At 40.8% G+C, this 22,945-nt stretch overlaps 1 protein-coding gene across 1 annotated transcript in view; it reads left to right on the forward strand.

The window, feature by feature from the left end:
• STK40 (serine/threonine kinase 40) overlaps window positions 1-22,945 on the forward strand; it is a 130,149-nt gene that overhangs the window by 78,172 nt on the left and 29,032 nt on the right. Inside the window, exons 7-8 of the mRNA XM_053705375.1 lie at window positions 7,793-7,908; window positions 9,238-9,796. Coding sequence (XP_053561350.1) covers window positions 7,793-7,908; window positions 9,238-9,796 — 675 coding nt within the window. The remainder of the gene's footprint in view (window positions 1-7,792; window positions 7,909-9,237; window positions 9,797-22,945) is intronic.

Consider the following 22,945-nt stretch of genomic DNA (forward strand, 5'->3'; position numbering starts at 1 on the left):
TAAATTTAAGCTTGAACACCTCTGCGTGTTACTTAAGGAGGTTTTAGCTGCTCTGAATGACTGTGACACAATTGCAGTGCCAGAGAAATTGTGTAGACTGGATAAATACTATGCAGTGCCGGTGTGTACTGATGTTTTCTTTCATGTAATTAGCAAGAGTCCATGAGCTAGTGACGTATGGGATATACATTCCTACCAGGAGGGGCAAAGTTTCCCAAACCTCAAAATGCCTATAAATACTCCACTCCCCTCACAACACCCACAAATCAGTTTTACAAACTTTGCCTCCTATGGAGGTGGTGAAGTAAGTTTGTGCTAGATTCTACGTTGATATGCGCTCCGCAGCAGGTTGGAGCCCGGTTTTCCTCTCAGCATGCAGTGAATGTCAGAGGGATGTGAGGAGAGTATTGCCTGTTTGAATTCAATGATCTCTTTCTACGGGGTCTATTTCATAGGTTCTCTGTTATCGGTCGTAGAGATTCATCTCTTACCTCCCTTTTCAGATCGACGATATACTCTTTTATATATATATATATATATATATATATATATATATATACCATTACCTCTGCTGATTTTCGTTTCAGTACTGGTTTGGCTTTCTACAAACATGTAGATGAGTGTCCTGGGGTAAGTAAGTCTTATTTTCTGTGACACTCTAAGCTATGGTTGGGCACTTTTTTAATAAAGTTCTAAATATATGTATTCAAACATTTATTTGCCTTGACTCAGGATGTTCAACATTCCTTATTTTCAGACAGTCAGTTTCATATTTGGGATAATGCATTTGAATCAATCATTTTTCTTACCTTAAAAATTTGACTTTTTTTCCCTGTGGGCTGTTAGGCTCGCGGGGGCTGAAAATGCTTCATTTTATTGCGTCATTCTTGGCGCTGACTTTTTTGGCGCAAAAAATCTTTTCTGTTTCCGGCGTCATACATGTCGCCGGAAGTTGCGTCATTTTTTGACGTTCTTTTGCGCCAAAAATTTCGGCGTTCTGGATGTGGCGTCATTTTTGGCGCCAAAAGCATTTAGGCGCCAAATAATGTGGGCGTCTTATTTGGCGCTTAGAAAAAATATGGGCGTCACTTTTGTCTCCACATTATTTAAGTCTCATTTTTCATTGCTTCTGGTTGCTAGAAGCTTGTTCCTTGGCATTTTTCCCATTCCTGAAACTGTCATTTAAGGAATTTGATCAATTTTGCTTTATATGTTGTTTTTTCTCTTACATATTGCAAGATGTCTCACGTTGCATCTGAGTCAGAAGATACTTCAGGAAAATCGCTGTCTGGTGCTGGAACTACCAAAGCTAAGTGTATCTGCTGTAAACTTTTGGTAGCTGTTCCTCCAGCTGTTGTTTGTATTAATTGTCATGACAAACTTGTTAATGCAGATAATATTTCCTTTAGTAAAGTACCATTACCTGTTGCAGTTCCATCAACATCTAATGTTCAGAGTGTTCCTGATAACATAAGAGATTTTGTTTCTGAATCCATCAAGAAGGCTATGTCTGTTATTCCTCCTTCTAGTAAACATAAAAAATCTTTTAAAACTTCTCTTTATACAGATGAATTTTTAAATGAACATCATCATTCTGATTCTAATGACTCTTCTGGTTCAGAGGATTCTGTCTCAGAGGTTGATGCTGATAAATCTTCATATTTATTTAAAATGGAATTTATTCGTTCTTTACTTAAAGAAGTACTAATTGCTTTAGAAATTGAGGATTCTGGTCCTCTTGATACTAAATCTAAACGTTTAGATAAGGTCTTTAAATCTCCTGTGGTTATTCCAGAAGTTTTTCCTGTTCCTGGTGCTATTTCTGAAGTAATTTCCAGAGAGTGGAATAATTTGGGTAATTCATTTACTCCTTCTAAACGTTTTAAGCAATTATATCCTGTGCCGTCTGACAGATTAGAATTTTGGGACAAAATCCCTAAAGTTGATGGGGCTATTTCTACCCTTGCTAAACGTACTACTATTCCTACGTCAGATGGTACTTCGTTTAAGGATCCTTTAGATAGGAAAATTGAATCCTTTCTAAGAAAAGCTTATCTGTGTTCAGGTAATCTTCTTAGACCTGCTATATCATTGGCTGATGTTGCTGCAGCTTCAACTTTTTGGTTGGAAACTTTAGCGCAACAAGTAACAGATCATGATTCTCATAATATTATTATTATTCTTCAACATGCTAATAATTTTATCTGTGATGCCATTTTTGATATTATCAGAGTTGATGTCAGGTTTATGTCTCTAGCTATTTTAGCTAGAAGAGCTTTATGGCTTAAAACTTGGAATGCTGATATGTCTTCTAAATCAACTCTACTTTCCCTTTCTTTCCAGGGTAACAAATTATTTGGTTCTCAGTTGGATTCTATTATCTCAACTGTTACTGGTGGGAAAGGAACTTTTTTACCACAGGATAAAAAATCTAAGGGTAAAAACAGGGCTAATAATCGTTTTCGTTCCTTTCGTTTCAACAAAGAACAAAAGCCTGATCCTTCATCCTCAGGAGCAGTTTCAGTTTGGAAACCATCTCCAGTCTGGAATAAATCCAAGCCTTCTAGAAAAGCAAAGCCAGCTTCTAAGTAAACATGAAGGTGCGGCCCTCATTCCAGCTCAGCTGGTAGGGGGCAGGTTACGTTTTTTCTAAGAAATTTGGATCAATTCTGTTCACAATCTTTGGATTCAGAACATCGTTTCAGAAGGGTACAGAATTGGTTTCAAGATAAGACCTCCTGCAAAGAGATTTTTTCTTTCCCGTGTCCCAGTAAATCCAGTGAAAGCTCAAGCATTTCTGAAATGTGTTTCAGATCTAGAGTTGGCTGGAGTAATTATGCCAGTTCCAGTTCTGGAACAGGGGCTGGGGTTTTATTCGAATCTCTTCATTGTACCAAAGAAGGAGAATTCCTTCAGACCAGTTCTGGATCTAAAAATATTGAATCGTTATGTAAGGATACCAACATTCAAAATGGTAACTGTAAGGACTATCTTGCCTTTTGTTCAGCAAGGGCATTATATGTCCACAATAGATTTACAGGATGCATATCTGCATATTCCGATTCATCCAGATCACTATCAGTTCCTGAGATTCTCTTTCCTGGACAAGCATTACCAGTTTGTGGCTCTGCCGTTTGGCCTAGCTACAGCTCCAAGAATTTTTACAAAGGTTCTCGGTGCCCTTCGGTCTGTAATCAGAGAACAGGGTATTGTGGTATTTCCTTATTTGGACGATATCTTGGTACTTGCTCAGTCTTTACATTTAGCAGAATCTCATACGAATCAACTTGTGTTGTTTCTTCAAGATCATGGTTGGAGGATCAATTCACTAAAAAGTTAATTGATTCCTCAGACAAGGGTAACCTTTCTGGGTTTCCAGATAGATTCAGTGTCCATGACTCTGTCTTTGACAAACAAGAGTCGTCTAAAATTGATTTCAGCTTGTCGAAACCTTCAGTCACAATCATTCCCTTCGGTAGCCTTATGCATGGAAATTGTAGGTCTTATGACTGCTGCATCGGACGCGATCCCCTTTGCTCGTTTTCACATGCAACCTCTTCAGCTCTGTATGCTGAATCAATGGTGCAGGGATTACACAAAGATATCTCAATTAATATCTTTAAAACCGATTGTACGACACTCTCTGACGTGGTGGACAGATCACCATCGTTTAATTCAGGGGGCTTCTTTTGTTCTTCCGACCTGGACTGTAATTTCAACAGATGCAAGTCTTACAGGTTGGGGAGCTGTGTGGGGGTCTCTGACGGCACAAGGAGTTTGGGAATCTCAGGAGGTGAGATTACCGATCAATATTTTGGAACTCCGTGCAATTTTCAGAGCTCTTCAGTCTTGGCCTCTTCTGAAGAGAGAATCGTTCATTTGTTTTCAGACAGACAATGTCACAACTGTGGCATACATCAATCATCAAGGCGGGACTCACAGTCCTCTGGCTATGAAAGAAGTATCTCGAATTCTGGTTTGTGCGGTATCCAGCTCCTGTCTAATCTCTGCGGTTCATATTCCAGGAATAGACAATTGGGAAGCGGATTATCTCAGTCGCCAAACGTTGCATCCGGGCGAATGGTCTCTTCACCCAGAGGTATTTCTTCAGATTGTTCAAATGTGGGAACTTCCAGAAATAGATCTGATGGCTTCTCATCTAAACAAGAAACTTCCCAGGTATCTGTCCAGATCCCGGGATCCTCAGGCGGAGGCAGTGGATGCATTATCACTTCCTTGGAAGTATCATCCTGCCTATATCTTTCCGCCTCTAGTTCTTCTTCCAAGAGTAATCTCCAAGATTCTGAAGGAATGCTCGTTTGTTCTGCTGGTAGCTCCGGCATGGCCTCACAGGTTTTGGTATGCGGATCTTGTCCGGATGGCCTCTTGTCAACCGTGGACTCTTCCGTTAAGACCAGACCTTCTGTCGCAAGGTCCTTTTTTCCATCAGGATCTCAAATCCTTAAATTTAAAGGTATGGAGATTGAACGCTTGATTCTTGGTCAAAGAGGTTTCTCTGACTCTGTGATTAATACTATGTTACAGGCTCGTAAATCTGTATCTAGAGAGATATATTATAGAGTCTGGAAGACTTATATTTCTTGGTGTCTTTCTCATCATTTTTTCTGGCATTCTTTTAGAATTCCGAGAATTTTACAGTTTCTTCAGGATGGTTTAGATAAAGGTTTGTCCGCAAGTTCCTTGAAAGGTCAAATCTCTGCTCTTTCTGTTCTTTTTCACAGAAAGATTGCTAATCTTCCTGATATTCATTGTTTTGTACAAGCCTTGGTTCGTATAAAACCTGTCATTAAGTCAATTTCTCCTCCTTGGAGTTTGAATTTGGTTCTGGGGGCTCTTCAAGCTCCTCCGTTTGAACCCATGCATTCTTTGGACATTAAATTACTTTCTTGGAAAGTTTTGTTCCTTTTGGCCATCTCTTCTGCCAGAAGAGTCTCTGAATTATCTGCTCTTTCTTGTGAGTCTCCTTTTCTGATTTTTCATCAGGATAAGGCGGTGTTGCGAACTTCTTTTGAATTTTTGCCTAAGGTTGTGAATTCCAACAACATTAGTAGAGAAATTGTGGTTCCTTCATTATGTCCTAATCCTAAGAATTCTAAGGAGAAATCGTTGCATTCTTTGGATGTTGTTAGAGCTTTGAAATATTATGTTGAAGCTACTAAGTCTTTCCGAAAGACTTCTAGTCTATTTGTTATCTTTTCCGGTTCTAGAAAAGGCCAGAAAGCTTCTGCCATTTCTTTGGCATCTTGGTTGAAATCTTTAATTCATCATGCTTATGTCGAGTCGGGTAAAACTCCGCCTCAATGGATTACAGCTCATTATTATCGGTTATTTGTAGAGCGCCAACAGATTCCGCAGCTCATTCTACTAGGTCAGTTTCTACTTCCTGGGCGTTTAGGAATGAAGCTTCGGTTGATCACATTTGCAAAGCAGCAACTTGGTCTTCTTTGCATACTTTTACTAAATTCTACCATTTTGATGTGTTTTCTTCTTCTGAAGCAGTTTTTGGTAGAAAAGTACTTCAGGCAGCGGTTTCAGTTTGAATCTTCTGCTCTTTTTTTCAATAAACTTTATTTTGGGTGTGGATTATTTTCAGCAGGAATTGGCTGTCTTTATTTTATCCCTCCCTCTCTAGTGACTCTTGCGTGGAAAGATCCACATCTTGGGTAGTCATTATCCCATACATCACTAGCTCATGGACTCTTGCTAATTACATGAAAGAAAACATAATTTATTTAAGAACTTACCTGATAAATTCATTTCTTTCATATTAGCAAGAGTCCATGAGGCCCGCCCTTTTTGTGGTGGTTATGATTTTTTGTATAAAGCACAATTATTCTAATTCCTTATTTTTTATGCTTTCACCCCACTTCTTGGCTATTCGTTAAACTGATTTGTGGGTGTGGTGAGGGGTGTATTTATAGGCATTTTAAGGTTTGGGAAACTTTGCCCCTCCTGGTAGGAATGTATATCCCATACGTCACTAGCTCATGGACTCTTGCTAATATGAAAGAAATGAATTTATCAGGTAAGTTCTTACATAAATTATGTTTTTTGGGAGAGAGGTTTTACAGGCAGTGGTACCTTCCGTTTAAGTACCTGCCTTGTCCCTCCCTTCATCTGTGTACTTTAGCTTTGGTATTGGTATCCCACAAGTAATGGATGATCCGTGGACTGGATACACCTTACAAGAGAAAACACAATTTATGCTTACCTGAAAAATTAATTTCTCTTGTGGTGTATCCAGTCCACGGCCCGCCCTGTCATTTTAGGCAGGTAATTTTTAAATTTAAACTACAGTCACCACTGCACCCTATGGTTTCTCCTTTCTCTGCTTGTTTTCGGTTGAGAGTTGCAAGAGAATGACTGGATATGGTAGTGAGGGGAGGAGCTATATAACAGCTCTGCTGTGGGTATCCTCTTGCAACTTCCTGTTGGGAATGAGAATATCCCACAAGTGATGGATGATCCATGGACTGGATACACCACAAGAGAAATAAATTTATCAGGTAAGCATAAATTGTGTTTTTTTTAGCAGGCGTTTTGCATTTTCTGTGATATCTCAGGTCACAGCACATTTTTGGCTTGGGGCATCCATATATGGAAAGGCAGATTGACTTTGTGAAGTGATCTTTATATAGAAGGCAAGTAGCTGCCTCATCATCTAGACTTTGACAGGAGTGATAGTTAAAGATATATACTATCTCGTATTTACAAGTCTTTTGTGTAGTGTTATTATAAATTAGCACACTGACCAAGCGTGAAAGCTTTGTGAATGGTTTAAAACCGTTTGCGGCATTTGATTTTCAATGGCCAAACTCAGGGCCCCACCACTACTTGTCATATTTAGGGAAGCCAGGCTAGCCACTTAAATTTGTTTAGCAGTATCTTGTCCCCAAGTAGGGACAGATATTTAGCAGAGTTGGCTAGCTAGTGAAGTCTGCAGTGAATGCATCTAATTCTCATATTTGCAAATATAATTTTAAGTTAAATGACAGGAAAAGTGGGTAAAATAATAATATATTGCAAAGTTTTTATTACTATTAAACATTTCATATTATAATCTCTTAAGTGTATTCTGTCTCTCTGAAGGTATTTCTGTATATCTTTTTTCCCCTGTATTTTTTTTCCTTTTTATTTCATTATATAGTGCAGCCCAGGTAGTCCTTAGATATGTGTTTAAAGGACCAGTGAATACAGTAGATTTGCATTGCCAACAAATGCATGATAAAAAGACAATGCAATAGCACTTAGTCTAAACTTCAAATGAGCAGTACATTTTTTTTTTCTGACCAAGTTATGTCTATTTCCACTCCCCCCCTGTATCATGTGACGGCCATCAGCCAATCACAAATGCATATATGTATATTCTGTGAATTCTTGCACATGCTCAGTGGTAATTAGTGACTCCAGAATTGTAAATATAAAAAGTGTGTACAAATTTTGTTAATGAAAGTAAAATTGCATGCTCTATCTGAATCATGAAAGTTTATTTTGACTTGAGTGTCCCTTTAACTGCTTTAATGTTTTATGGAGAATGGAACAAAGCACAATTTTTGCAAGAGATGTTTAATGTTCCTTTTTGAGAGTGACTATTCTCCATTTGGTATGTGATCTGATGAACAAATTTTTTTCACATGGGATTACACTGAATCTCAAGGGAAAGAGAACATTGTAATGCACTGTATGCTATTATCTCAGAAAACGACAAAACAATTGGTAACACACTGTTCTTAATTGGTATTTTATCTTCGTTCCATGTCTCCCTTCTTAGAACCCATAGAATAACCATCACCAATTTCTGCCTTGGGAAACACTTGGTGAGTGAAGATGATCTTTTAAAGGATCAGAGAGGAAGCCCAGCATACATCAGTCCTGATGTTCTTAGTGGTAAGTGCTTCATATTTCAAGCTTTCTAAGGCTTTATCCATGTGGAGTGTGTTTGTGGTCTCTCGAACATAGTGGCCAACACATCTGTTTGTGCAAGTGACCCTGCGCATTTGCTCATGAAGTATGTGCCTTGTGTTATACTGCAGAATGCTGAAGGGATAGTACTGCCAAAATTGAAATGCATATGAGTGCATTTAAGTTTTCAATAGAAGCATTTTTGTAATAAACATGTATTGGCAAAAAATGCTTCTTGTAAAAGCTATTATGTTTCAGTGAGTGCTTTTAAAGTACACAGGCATATGGAGTGTGTTTAGATATGGTATGTATACCAGCATTTTAAATCTATTTTCAGCACAGAGTGGCAAAGCATTGTTACATCAGAGGTAAATCTGTTTTCATGGTACAAGCGTTCTTGGCTCTCTGAGCAGACACACTTTTTGAAATCCTGGTGCCTGGAGTTTATATAGATATGCTCCACATGCCCATGTAGAATAAAGGCTGTCCGTAAAACATTGATAGCTTTTACAAGAAGAATTTTTGCCATTACAAGCGTACTGAAAATGTTTCTATTTAAAATTGAAATGCACTTAAAGGGATAGTCTAGTCGAAATTAAACTTTCATGATTTAGATAGACCATGCAACTTTCTAATTTACTCCTATTATCATTTTCTTCGTTTTCTTGGTATCTTTATTTGAAAAAGTACTTACAAAAATGTAAGTTTAGGAGCCGGACCATTTTTTGTTTCAGGACCTGGGTAGCGCTTGCTAATTGGTGGCTAAATGTATTCCATTCCTTAGTGACCAGACCATTTTTCAATTTTCTTACTGTTGAGGTCCAGGGCTATTTTTCTGCGGTGTTTGTGTTCAGCTGTAATTTTCCTCTTACTCATTTACTGTACCCACACATTAGATACTGTTTTTCTCACCATTAAATGGACTTTCTAAAGATACCATTATTTTCATCATATCACATATAATTTACTGTAATTTTTTTTTATAAAATATGATGAAAAAAGGAGACTTCCGGTGGGTGGCGTTCTAAGATGGTTGCAAGTCTGCGCTCTGCTTAAAGATCAAGACTTTTTCCTTATTTCAGGAATAATTCTTTGCCATCCTATTAGCCCTTAATAGTTTTAGCTATTCGGGCACCTCCAAGGATCAAGACTAACATCTCTTGGCCCCCGGAACGACAAAAAGATATAGAGAAGGAGAGAGCAGCTTCGACACACCCATACTTAAAACGTAGCTGGGAACAAGAATGGAAACTCTTCCCGCTAAAACGACACTCCAACATAAGAATATACTGATTACGGTACATGACTTACTAGCTTTGAGCAAGCTGGAATCTACTCTGCAATTACTACTGACCGATACTCGGGCAGAGAATCCCTCAGGGCTAACGTCAAGATGGCGCCAACTCCCAGAAGAGCCATCTCGCAGGGATCTGTGCACATCTCCTGAGATACATAGAGCAGGGTTGACGAGATCACTGGAGCAGTGCGACCTTAACACTTACTCTCCCCACCACCTTCCGCAACCTCTACCAGCTTCAGAGAGGAGCTTGCAGACCTTTTCAGTCCCTTCTCCAGACACCGATCCCGAATCAAGATGGATGGTGAGGTCAGCACACATTGCTTTTAACTCTGGGATGGGGTTGAACGTTTTATGCGGCTCGCAAAATATACTTGCCAGTGCGAACAGAGACCTGCAGGTTTACTCTGAAAAACCATCTGCATGCATACCTGCGAACTTCGTCAACGAAATGGCAGTGCAATACCAGGTAAACAGGCAGCTTGCAGAGGATGGGCAGCGGGACATGGACTGGCAGGCATTATCTTATCGCCATCTCTGCAAGGTACCCCACCATTGGAAAAAGTATAAGATTCGGTTAGCCGTGGGTGTTGGATGAAGTATAACCTTCCTGCTCATGTGGGCCAGAGCCTCAGGCAAAACGAAATTGGCTTGATTATCGGTCTCGGCTGAACTTTTGGACTTCAGACTGTCTTGCACTTCAAATTAACTTTTCCTAAGGCATCGCAAACTCGGATATAGCAGACACCTTTGCTCACTAACTCTTCAGATCCTACATATGTCCTTTATTCGTTGTTAAGTGCTATGGGCTGATTTGATTATTTCTTAATACGTTAGTGTTTTCTCTTGTAAGGTGTATCCAGTCCACAGATTCATCCTTTACTTGTGGGATATTCTCCTTCCCAACAGGAAGTGGCAAAGAGAGCACACAGCAGAGCTGTCCATATAGCTCCCCCTCTAGCTCCACCCCCCAGTCATTCTCTTTGCCGGCTCTAAGCAATCGGAAGGGTAAAGTTAATGTGGTGTTAGAATTGTAGTTTTTATTTTCTACAAGCAAGAGTTTGTTATTTTAAATGGTACCGGTGTGTACTATTTACTCTCTAGAAGAAAGGGGATGAAGATTTCTGCAAAGAGGAAGATGATTTTAGCATGTTGTAACTAAAATCCACTGCTGTTCCCACACAGGACTGAAGAGTACAAGAGAACTTCAGTTGGGGGGAACGGTTTGCACGTTAGGCTGCAATGAGGTATGTTCAGTCATTTATTTCTAGACAAGACTGTGATAATGCTAGAAAAGACTGTTAATATCCCCATGAGGGAGGGTAAGCTGTATTCAGAGACTAAGTATGGAATTTCAAGCTTACATAACAGGGCTAGTTTATGCTGGTTGACACTACTTCAGGGCAAATGGTTTTTATTGAAAATATCGTTTTTTGAGACACTTTCAAGGTTCCTTTGGGTTTCTTTCAGGGGTTATTACCCACATGGCTATTACTAAAACACTTGGGAGTGTTTCTTTAGGCCTCACAAGCACCGGAGTGAGGTGGGAGGGGCCTAATTTCGTGCCTCAGATGCGCAGTTATTTTGACTAGAAGTTCAAGCCGTTTCACATGGAGGGTCCTGCTGCAGTTTGAGGGCCTATAAGAAGCTTTTTCCCCACAAATCTGGTTCCTAAGGGAAGGTAGGGCCACAGCGGAGCTGTGGCAAGGTGCTGAAATTTCTTTAACTGGTTTTTCTGACTACTGTCGATCCGGTTTGGGCATTAAGGGGTTAATCGTTTCTATTGCTAGTGGTGCAATCTTACTAATGCTTTAGGTACATACTGTAAAAATTTCGAAAAGTTTGCTGCATTTTTAAACTGTTTTGCAAAATTGTGTGCCTTTTTTATCTCTTAAAGGCACAGTACCGTTTTTTCTCTTGTTAAGTGTATCCAGTCCACGGATCATCCATTACTTGTGGGATATTCTCCTTCCCAACAGGAAGTTGCAAGAGGATCACCCACAGCAGAGCTGCTATATAGCTCCTCCCCTCACTGCCATATCCAGTCATTCTCTTGCAACTCTCAACAAAGATGGAGGTAGTAAGAGGAGAGTGGTGTATTATAGTTAGTTTATTTCTTCAATCAAAAGTTTGTTATTTTTAAATGGTACCGGAGTGTACTGTTTTCTCTCAGGCAGCATTAGAAGAAGAATCTGCCTGTGTTTTCTATGATCTTAGAAGTAACTAAGATCCACTGCCGTTCTCACATATTCTGAGGAGTGAGGTAACTTCAGAGGGGGAATGGCGTGCAGGTTATCCTGCAATAAGGTATGTGCAGTTAATATATTTCTAGGGATGGAATTTGCTAGAAAATGCTGCTGATACCGGATTAATGTAAGTTAAGCCTAAATACAGTGATTTAATAGCGACTGGTATCAGGCTTATTACCAGATATGCATACTCTTATAAAAGTGCAATATAAAACGTTTGCTGGCATGTTTAATCGTTTTTATATATGCTTGGTGATAAAACTTATTGGGGCCTAGTTTTTTTCCACATGGCTGGCTTGATTTTTGCCTAGAAACAGTTTCCTGAGGCTTTCCACTGTTGTAATATGAATGGGAGGGACCTATTTTAGCGCTTTTCTGCGCAGCTAAAATTACAGACAGAGACACTCAGCTTCCTTCTGCATGATACAGGACATCTCTGAAGGGCTCAAAAGGCTTCAAAAGTCGTGTTTGAGGAGGGTAACAACCACAGTAGACCTGTGGCAGTTGTTGTGACTAGTTTTAAAAACGTTTTTTTCATTTGTTGTTCCGTTTTTGGTATTAAGGGGTTAATCATCCATTTGCAAGTGGGTGCAATGCTCTGCTAACTTGTTATATACACTGTAAAAATTTCGTTAGTGTAACTGCTTTTTTTCACTGTTATTTCAAATTTTGACAATTTGTTTTTCTTAAAGGGACAGTAAAGTTTTTTTATATTGCTTGTTAACTTGCTTTAAAGTGTTTTCCAAGCTTGCTAGTCTCATTGCTAGTCTGAACAAACATGTCTGACACAGAGTAAACTACTTGTTCATTATGTTTAAAAGCCATGGTGGAGCCCCATAGGAGAATGTGTACTAAATGTATTGATTTTACCTTAAACAGTAAAGATCAGTCTTTATCTATAAAAGAATTGTCACCAGAGGGTTCTGTCGAGGGGGAAGTTATGCCGACTAACTCTCCCCACGTGTCGGACCCTTTGCCTCCCGCTCAAGGGACGCACGCTATTATGGCGCCAAGTACATCAGGGACGCCCATAGCGATTACTTTGCAGGACATGGCTGCGATCATGGATAATACCCTGTCAGCGGTATTAGCCAGATTGCCTGAATTAAGGGGCAAGCGCGATAGCTCTGGGGTTAGACGAGATACAGAGCGCGTAGATGCTGTAAGAGCCATGTCTGATACTGCGTCACAATATGCAGAACCTGAGGACAGAGAGCTTCAGTCTGTGGTTGACATCTCTGACTCGGGGAAACCTGATTCAGAGATTTCTAATTTTAAATTTAAGCTTGAGAACCTCCGTCTATTGCTTGTGGAGGTGTTAGCTGCTCTGAATGACAGTGACACAATTGCAGTGCCAGAGAAATTGTGTAGACTGGATAAATACTATGCAGTGCCGGTGTGTACTGACGTTTTTCCAATACCTAAAAGGTTTACAGAAATTATTAGTAAGGAGTGGGATAGACCCGGTGTGCCGTTTCCCCCCCCTCCTATATTTAGAAAAATGTTTCCCATAGACGCCACTACACGGGACTTATGGCAGACGGTCCCTAAGGTGGAGGGAGCAGTTTCTATTTTAGCAAAGCGTACCACTATCCCGGTTGAGGACAGTTGTGCTTTTTCAGATCCAATGGATAAAAAATTAGATGGTTACCTTAAGAAAATGTTTATTCAACAAGGTTTTATTTTACAGCCCTTTGCAAGCATTGCGCCTGTCACTGCTGCGGCGGCGGCATTCTGGTTTGAGGCTCTGGAAGAGGCCATCCATACAGCTCCATTGACTGAAATCATTGACAAGCTTAAAACACTTAAGCTAGCTAACTCATTTGTTTCTGATGCCATTGTTCATTTGACTAAACTAACGGCTAAGAAATCCGGATTCGCCATACAGGCGCGTAGGGCGCTATGGCTTAAATCCTGGTCAGCTGACGTGACTTCAAAGTCAAAATTACTCAACATTCCTTTCAAGGGGCAGACCTTATTCGGACCTGGTTTGAAAGAAATTATTGCTGACATTACTGGGGGTAAGGGTCATACCCTTCCTCAGGACAGGGCCAAATCAAGGGCCTGTGCCTTTTGAAATTTCAAGGCAGGTGCAGCATCAACTTCCTCTGCTTCAAAACAAGAGGGAACTTTTGCTCAATCCAAGCAGGCCTGGAAATCTAACCAGTCCTGGAACAAGAGCAAGCATGCCAGAAAGCCTGCTGCTGCCTCCAAGACAGCATGAAGGAACGGCCCCCTATCCGGCAACGGATCTAGTAGGGGGCAGACTTTCTCTCTTCGCCCAGGCGTGGGCAAGAGATGTTCAGGATCCCGGGGCGTTGGAGATCATATCTCAGGGATATCTTCTGGACTTCAAAGCTTCTCCTCCACAAGGGAGATTTCACCTTTCAAGATTATCTGCAAACCAGATAAAGAGAGGCATTCCTACGCTGCGTGCAAGACCTCATAGTAATGGGAGTGATCCATCCAGTTCCGCGGACGCAACAAGGACAGGGTTTTTATTCAAATCTGTTTGTGTTCCCAAAAAAGAGGGAACCTTCAGACCAATTTTGGATCTAAAGATCTTAAACAAATTCCTCAGAGTTCCATCATTCAAGATGGAAACTATTCGAACCATCTTACCCATGATCCAAGAGGGTCAGTACATGACCACAGTGGACTTAAAGGATGCCTACCTTCACATTCCGATTCACAAGAATCATCATCAGTTCCTGAGGTTTGCCTTTCTAGACAGGCATTACCAATTTGTAGCTCTTCCCTTCTGGTTGGCTACAGCCCCAAGAATTTTTACAAAGGTTCTGGGCTCACTTCTGGCGGTTCTAAGACCGCGAGGCATAGCGGTGGCTCCTTATCTAGACGACATCCTAATACAGGCGTCAAGCTTTCAAATTGCCAAGTCTCATACAGAGATAGTTCTGGCATTTCTGAGGTCACATGGGTGGAAAGTGAACGAAGAAAAGAGTTCTCTATCTCCTCTCACAAGGGTTTCCTTCCTAGGGACTCTTATAGATTCTGTAGAAATGAGAATTTACCTGACGGAGTCCAGGTTATCAAAACTTCTAAATGCTTGCCGTGTTCTTCACTCCACTCCGCGCCCTGCGGTGGCTCAGTGCATGGAGGTAATCGGCTTAATGGTAGTGGCGATGGACATAGTGCCATTTGCGCGCCTGCATCTCAGACCGCTGCAATTATGCATGCTCAGTCAGTGGAATGGGGATAACACAGATTTGTCCCCTCTACTAAATCTGGATCAGGAAACCAGAGATTCTCTTCTCTGGTGGTTATCTCGGGTCCATCTGTCCAAGGGTATGACCTTTCGCAGACCAGATTGGACGATTTTAACAACAGATGCCAGCCTTCTAGGTTGGGGTGCAGTCTGGAACTCCCTGAAGGCTCAGGGTTCATGGACTCAGGAGGAGAAACTCCTCCCAATAAATATTCTGGAGTTAAGAGCAATATTCAATGCTCTTCTAGCTTGACCTCAGCAACCCTGAGGTTCATCATGTTTTTGGGAGAAAGGTTCTACAGGCAGTGGTTCCTTCCGTTTAAGTTCCTGCCTTGTCCCTCCCATCATCCGTGTACTTTAGCTTTGGTATTGGTATCCCACAAGTAATGGATGATCCGTGGACTGGATACTCTTAACAAGAGAAAACATAATTTATGCTTACCTGATAAATTTATTTCTCTTGTAGTGTATCCAGTCCACGGCCCGCCCTGTCATTTTAAGGCAGGTATAAAATTTTAATTAAATTAGTCACCACTGCACTCTATGGTTTCTCCTTTCTCGGCTTGTTTCGGTCGAATGACTGGATATGGCAGTGAGGGGAGGAGCTATATAGCAGCTCTGCTGTGGGTGATCCTCTTGCAACTTCCTGTTGGGAAGGAGAATATCCCACAAGTAATGGATGATCCGTGGACTGGATACACTACAAGAGAAATAAATTTATCAGGTAAGCATAAATTATGTTTTTTTTCAAAGTGTGTTTTTACTTGATTAAAGTGATTTCCAAGCCTGTTTATATTACTACTAGTCTGTTAAACATGTCTGACACCAAGTAAAGTCCGTGTTCAATGTGTTTAGAAGCCATGGTGGAACCCCCTCTTAGAATGTGTCCCACTTGTACGGATATGTCTATACACTTTAAAGAACATATTGTTGCACTTAAAAATGTGGCCCAAGATGATTCTCAAACAGAAGGTAACGAGGTTAGCCCGTCAACCTCTCCCCAAGTGTCACAACCAGTTACGCCCGCTCAAGCGACGCCTAGCACCTCTAGTGCGTCTAACTCTTTTACCTTGCAAGACTTGGCGGCAGTTATGAATAATACCCTTTCAGTGTTCTTATCTAAACTGCCCGTGTTACCTGCAAAGCATGATAGCTCTGTTTTAAGAACAGATAATGAGCATTCTGACACTTTAGTAGCCGTATCCGATATACACTCACAATGCTCTGAAATGGGGGCGAGGGATGTGCTGTCTGAGGGAGAAATTTCTGATTCGGGAAAGGTTGCTCCTCAGACAGGCTTTTAAATTTAAACTAGAACACCTCCGCTTATTGCTCAGGGAGGTATTAGTTGCTCTGGATGACTGCGACCCTATGGTGGTTCCAGAGAAAATGTGTAAAATGGACAAGTACCTAGAAGTTCCTGTTTACACTGATGTGTTCCCGGTCCCTAAGAGGATTGCGGATATCGTTACTAGGGAGTGGGGTAAACCAGGTATTCCCTTCGTTCCCCCTCCTGTTTTTAAGAAAATGTTCCCCATATCTAACCCCTTGCGGGACTCGTGGCAGACGGTCCCTAAGGTGGAGGGGGCTCTTTCTTCACTTGCTAAACGCACAACTATACCAATCGAAGACAGTTGTGCTTTTAAAGACCCTATGGATAAAAAATTAGAGTGTTTACTTAAGAAAATTTTTTGTTCAACAAGGTTTTCTTCTCCAACCTATTGCGTGCATTGTTCCTGTAACCACTGCAGCTACTTTCTGGTTCGAGGCGCTGGAAGATGCGCTCCAGACGGAGACCTCATATGAGGACATTATGGACAGAATTAAGGCTCTTAAGCTGGCTAATTCTTTTATCACAGATGCCGCTTTCCAACTAGCTAAGTTAGCGGCAAAAAATTCAGGTTTCGCCATTTTAGCGCGTAGGGCACTATGGCTAAAGTCCTGGTCGGCCGATGTGTTGTCAAAATCCAAACTATTGAACATCCCTTTCAAAGGAAAGACCCTTTTCGGGCCTGAATTGAAAGAGATTATTTCAGAAATCACTGGGGGAAAAGGCCATGCTCTCCCCCAGGACAAGTCCTTCAAGACGAAAAACAAACAAAATAATTTTCGTTCCTTTCGGAATTTCAGGAGCGGTCTCGCTTCATACTCCCCTGCTGCAAAGCAAGAGGGTAACACTTCACAACCCAGGGCAGCCTGGAAGCCTTACCAGGGCTGGAACAAGGGTAAACAGGCCAAGAAGCCTGCAGCTGCCTCCAAGACAGCATGATGGGGTAGCCCCAGATCCGGAACCAGATCTAGTAGGGGGCAGACTCTCTCTCTTCGCTCAGGCCTGGGCAAGAGACGTACACGATCCCTGGGCCTTAGAGATTGTATCCCAGGGATATCTTCTAGAATTCAAGGACTCCCCTCCAAGGGGAAGGTTCCACGTTTCTCGTCTGTCTACAGACATGACAAAGAAAGAGGCGTTCTTACGCTGTGTAGAAGACCTACATACAATGGGAGTGATCCACCCAGTTCCAATTGCGGAACAAGGGCTGGGGTTTTACTCAAACCTGTTTGTGGTTCCCAAGAAAGAAGGAACTTTCAGACCAATCCTGGATCTCAAAATTCTAAACAAATTCCTCACAGTCCCATCATTCAAGATGGAGACAATTCGGACAATCTTACCAATGATCCGGGAGGGTCAATATATGACTACCGTGGATCTAAAGGATGCGTATCTGCACATTCCTATCCACAAAGATCATCACCAGTTTCTCAGGTTCACCTTTCTGGACAAGCATTATCAGTTTGTGGCTCTTCCTTTCGGGTTGGCAACTGCTCCCAGAATTTTCACAAAGGTGCTAGGGTCCCTCCTGGCGGTTCTAAGACCGCCTTGCATAGCAGTGGCGCCTTATCTAGACGACATCTTAATTCAGGCGTCGACTTTCCAAAGAGCCAAGTCTCACACGGGAATTGTATTGGCCTTTGAGGTCTCACGGGTGGAAGGTGAACATCAAAAAGAGTTCTCTCTTCCCCCTCACAAGAGTTTCCTTCCTAGGAACCCTAATAGACTCGGTGGAAATGAAAATATTTCTGACGGAGGTCAGAAAGTTAAAACTCTTCACTACTTGCCGAGCTCTTCATTCCATTCCTCTGCCATCTGTAGCTCAGTGCATGGAGACAATCGGACTAATGGTAGCGGCAATGGACATAGTCCCTTTTGCTCGGATACACCTCAGACCACTGCAACTATGCATGCTCAATCAGTGGAATGGGGATTATGCAGATTTGTCTCCTCAAATACAGTTGGACCAGGGGACCAGAGATTCTCTTCTCTGGTGGTTGTCTCAGGATCACCTGTCTCAGGGAATGTGTTTCTGCAGACCAGAGTGGATCATCGTAACGACCGACGCCAGTCTGTTGGGCTGTGGTGCTGTCTGGGACTCCCTGAAAGCTCAGGGCTTATGGTCTCGGGAAGAAGCTCTTCTCCCGATAAACATTCTGGAGTTCCCTAGCAATAATGGAAGTAACCAAAATAATCAGATGGGCGGAGTATCACTCTTGCCATCTTTCAGCAATTCACATCCCAGGAGTAGACAGCTGGGAGGCGGATTTTCTAAGTCGTCAGACTTTTCACCCGGGGGTGTGGGAACTCCACCTGGAGGTATTTGCCCAGCTGACTCAGCTATGGGGCACTCCAGAATTGGATCTGATGGCATCCCGTCAGAACACCAAACTTCCTCTTTACGGGTCCAGGTCCCGGGATCCCCAGGCGGTGCAGATAGATGCTCTAGCAGCGCCTTGGTCCTTCAATCTGGCCTATGTTTTTCCACCGTTTCCTCTCCTCCTTCGTCTGCTTGCCAGAATCAAGCAGGAGAGAGCTTCAGTGATTCTAATAGCGCCTGCGTGGCCACGCAGGACCTGGTGTGCAGACCTAATGGACATGTCATCTGTGCCACCATGGACACTACCAATGAGGCAGGACCTTCTAATACAAGGTCCTTTCAAACATCCAAATCTAATTTCTCTGCGTCTGACTGCTTGGAGATTGAACGCCTAATTCTATCAAAGCGTAGTTTCTCTGAGTCGGTTATTGATACCTTGATTCAGGCTAGAAAGCCTGTCACCAGGAAAATCTACCATAAGATTTGGCGAAAATAACTTTTTTGGTGCGAATCCAAGGGTTACTCATGGAGTAAGGTTAGGATTCCCAGGATTTTGTCCTTTCTCCAAGACTGATTGGAGAAAGGATTATCAGCTAGTTCCTTAAAGGGACAGATATCTGCTTTGTCTATTCTTTTTCACAAACGTCTGGCAGCGTTTAGTCAGGCTTTAGTCAGAATCAAGCCTGTTTATAGACCTGTGGCTCCGCCATGGAGTCTGAATTTAGTTCTTTCAATTCTGCAAGGGGTTCCGTTTGAACCTTTACATTCCATAGATATTAAGCTTTTATCTTGGAAAGTTTTGTTTTTGGTAGCTATCTCTTCTGCTTGAAGAGTTTCAGAGTTATCTGCTTTACAGTGTGATTTACCTTACCTGGTGTTCCATGCAGATAAGGTAGTTTTGCGTACCAAACCCGGTTTTCTTCCTAAGGTTGTGTCTAATAAGAAAATATTAACCAGGAAATTGTTGTTCCTTTTCTGTGTCCTAATCCTTTGTCGAAGAAGGAACGCCTGTTACACAATCTTGATGTGGTTCGTGCTTTAAAGTTCTATTTACAAGCAACTAAGGATTTCAGACAAACAACTTCTTTGTTATCTATTCTGGTAAGAGGAGAGGTCAGAAGGCGACTGCTACCTCTCTTTCCTTTTGGCTGAAAAGCATCATCCGTTTGGCCTATGAGACTGCTGGCCAGCAGCCTCCTGAAACAATTACTGCTCATTCTACCAGAGCAGTGGCTTCCACATGGGCTTTTAAAAATGAGGCTTCTGTTGAACAGATTTGTAAGGCAGCGACTTGGTCTTCGCTGCATACTTTTGCCAAATTTTACAAATTCGATACTTTTGCTTCTTCGGAGGCTATTTTTGGGAGAGAGGTTTTGCAAGCAGTGGTGCCTTCCGTTTAAGGTACCTGTCTTGTTCCCTCCCTTCATCCGTGTCCTAAAGCTTTGGTATTGGTATCCCACAAGTAAAGGATGAATCCGTGGACTGGATACACCTTACAAGAGAAAACAGAATTTATGCTTGCCTGATAAATTTACTTCTCTTGTGGTGTATCCAGTACACGGCCCGCCCTGTCATTTTAAGACAGGTGGTTTTTATTTTTAAACTACAGTCACCACTGCACACTATGGTTTCTCCTTTTTCTTCCTAACCTTCGGTCGAATGACTGGGGGGTGGAGCTAGAGGGGGAGCTATATGGACAGCTCTGCTGTGTGCTCTCTTTGCCACTTCCTGTTGGGAAGGAGAATATCCCACAAGTAAAGGATGAATCCGTGGACTGGATACACCACAAGAGAAATAAATTTATCAGGTAAGCATAAATTCTGTTTTTTCTTTTCTTTTTTTTATGTATGTTCCGTGCCGGCCTAGCTGGTTTGATGCAGATATGTATCCCTAAAAGATATTGTGGTATGTCATGGCCTTAACTAATGTGAACAGTTGTCCCTGCAGCTCAAGATTCAGTTATACATATGCCGCAGTACTCTAACACTTTGATGGCCACGGCTTGCTAAGATTGAAGATTGATTAGCCCTTCTTTGGTGCTGGGACCTCATAGATTTTGCAGAGTGTGCAGCGTTAATATCTCTGTTTATCTCTACATCTAGTGATAAAGGATGAATACACAGCTTACTCTTCTTATGAACCTGGATTGCTGGATTTATTCTACAGACTCTGTTATTCACAGAATTGTGTGTTTGTTGTTTTATCAGTTTGTAAATTTTGGTTTGATGGTACTTATCCTCCTGAGCTGGGAATAACTTTTATTAAGCATCTCCTGTAAGTAGTGCTTTGATTTGCTATGTGTTTCAACACCTACTGTAGCAAAGGGGGTGGGTTTGCTTACAACACCTATAATACAACCCCAAAGGCAGCATCCACTCTGTCACCAAAGAACCTATAAGCTATACTCTTACTGCCTCACTGAACTCCACTAGTACCTCCATTCTTACAGGAGCTTTATAGAGGCACACTGCTAGCCTTTACACTAACCCAACCCTACTCACTATAAGACTGATGTGATACCATTACCCCCCTTTATTTATCTCCCCCATAATTTTATTCCCAGCCCAAATGCAATGCCCCATGATACGTCACAAAACACCTGGTTAAGGAATAACCCCTACCATACTACTCCCCAAATCAACGCTATACACACCGTATTATAACTTGGAACACATGATACATGCTTGATACCCCTATGGATTTCATCGCCCCCCCCCCCCTTAAACCCTGGTTATTACTACTAGCTCTAACTCAGAATTGATCATACTGTGCTAGACCCTACCCCAAAAAAGCTGGTCCCTAGCTAATATCTTTGCAAAATAACCATTTATGTCTGATAGGCCCAACTATTTGCCGGTTCTACCTTCCACTTCACATACCATATTATATCTCAATTTGATCTAACCTCGCACCGTAATGCCACCCATCAGGACCCTGAAATCCTGCACATGTGGGTATTTTACTCTTTCATGCATTTGGTTCACAAGATGACATATACTCTCTTAACAGGAGAAGGTACCAATTTTTGTTTTGTTTTGGTATGCCTGTTTGTTTGTTTGTTTGTTTGTTTGTTAGTGTTTAGTTTAGTTAGATTGTTAAAAGAAAACCCCCAACACTGTATAAACATTTTTTGAATGAAAGCTATTGAACTCTTAGTAGTATATAAGGAAAGCATGTCAACAGGATTTCTTTTATGCCTATACCTACTAAAATGTGCCAGATTTTTTCCTTTTCATTCACTGTATAATACTAAGCCCTGCGTGGCGCAATTACATGTATTAATTTGTGACCTTGTACACAGTGTTGGATATAAATAAAATTTAAAAAAAAAAAAATATGATGAAAAAAAATCTGTTACACTTTGCTTTTTTTGTGTGCAAGTTATAGGGCAATAAGTACAAGTAGCAAGTTTTTTCAAAATTAGCGATAGTTACATTGTAACACTATCTGTCAGGAATCCCTGAATAACCCTTCACGTGTGTATATGTGTGTGTCTGTATATATGTATGTGTGTGTATGTATGTATATGTGTATATGTATGTATATATATATATATATATATATATATGTGTGTATATGTATATATATATATGTATATATATATGTATATGTGTATATGTGTGTGTGTATATATATATATATATATATATATATATATATATATATATATATATATATATATATATATATATATATTCATTAAAATTATGGGGGGAGATAAATAACTGAAATTAAAATCTTCCATGTCTCAAAATTAAATCAATGTAAATATTTGCATAGGAAATTAACACATCTAGGCAAGTATCCCCGCTCGCTTTTCCCCAGAAATTCTTAATATACAATGTTACCAATGCACAAGAGAATTGTGGGTAAGATATGCAAATTCTCAGTTTTTTTGCTTCAAAAATACTGTTTTGACACAGTGATCCTTTCAACAGGATTATGACAGCAAACCAGAACTAGTGAGCGATTTCTTGTTTGCTGTCATAATCCTGTTAAAAGGATCACTGTGTCAAAACAGTATTTTTGAAGCAATTGAGAATTTGCATATTTAATTTGCATATTTTACCCACAATTTTCTTGAGCATTGGTAACATTGTACATTAAGAATTTCTGGGGAAAAGCGAGCGGGGATACTTGCCTAGATGTGCTAATTTCCTATGCAAATATTTACATTGAGATATATCTATATCTATAGCTATCTATATCTATGTCTATCTATGTCTATCTATCTATCAATGTAAATAGTTGCATAGGAAATTAGCACATCTAGGCAAGTATCCCCGCTCGCTTTTCACCAGAAATTCATATATATATATATATATATATATATATATATATATATATATATATATATATATATATATATATATATATATATACACATACACATACACACATACACACATACACACATACACACATACACATACACACACACACACACACACGTATCCCCGCTTGCTTTTCCCCAGAAATTCTTAATATACAATGTTTCCAATGCACAAGAGAATTGTGGGTAAGATATGCAAATTCTCAGTTTTTTTGCTTCAAAAATACTGTTTTGACACAGCGATCCTTTTAAACAGGATTATGACAG

This window comes from Bombina bombina, chromosome 3, assembly GCF_027579735.1.
Source record: "Bombina bombina isolate aBomBom1 chromosome 3, aBomBom1.pri, whole genome shotgun sequence".
NCBI classification, from domain to species: domain Eukaryota; kingdom Metazoa; phylum Chordata; class Amphibia; order Anura; family Bombinatoridae; genus Bombina; species Bombina bombina.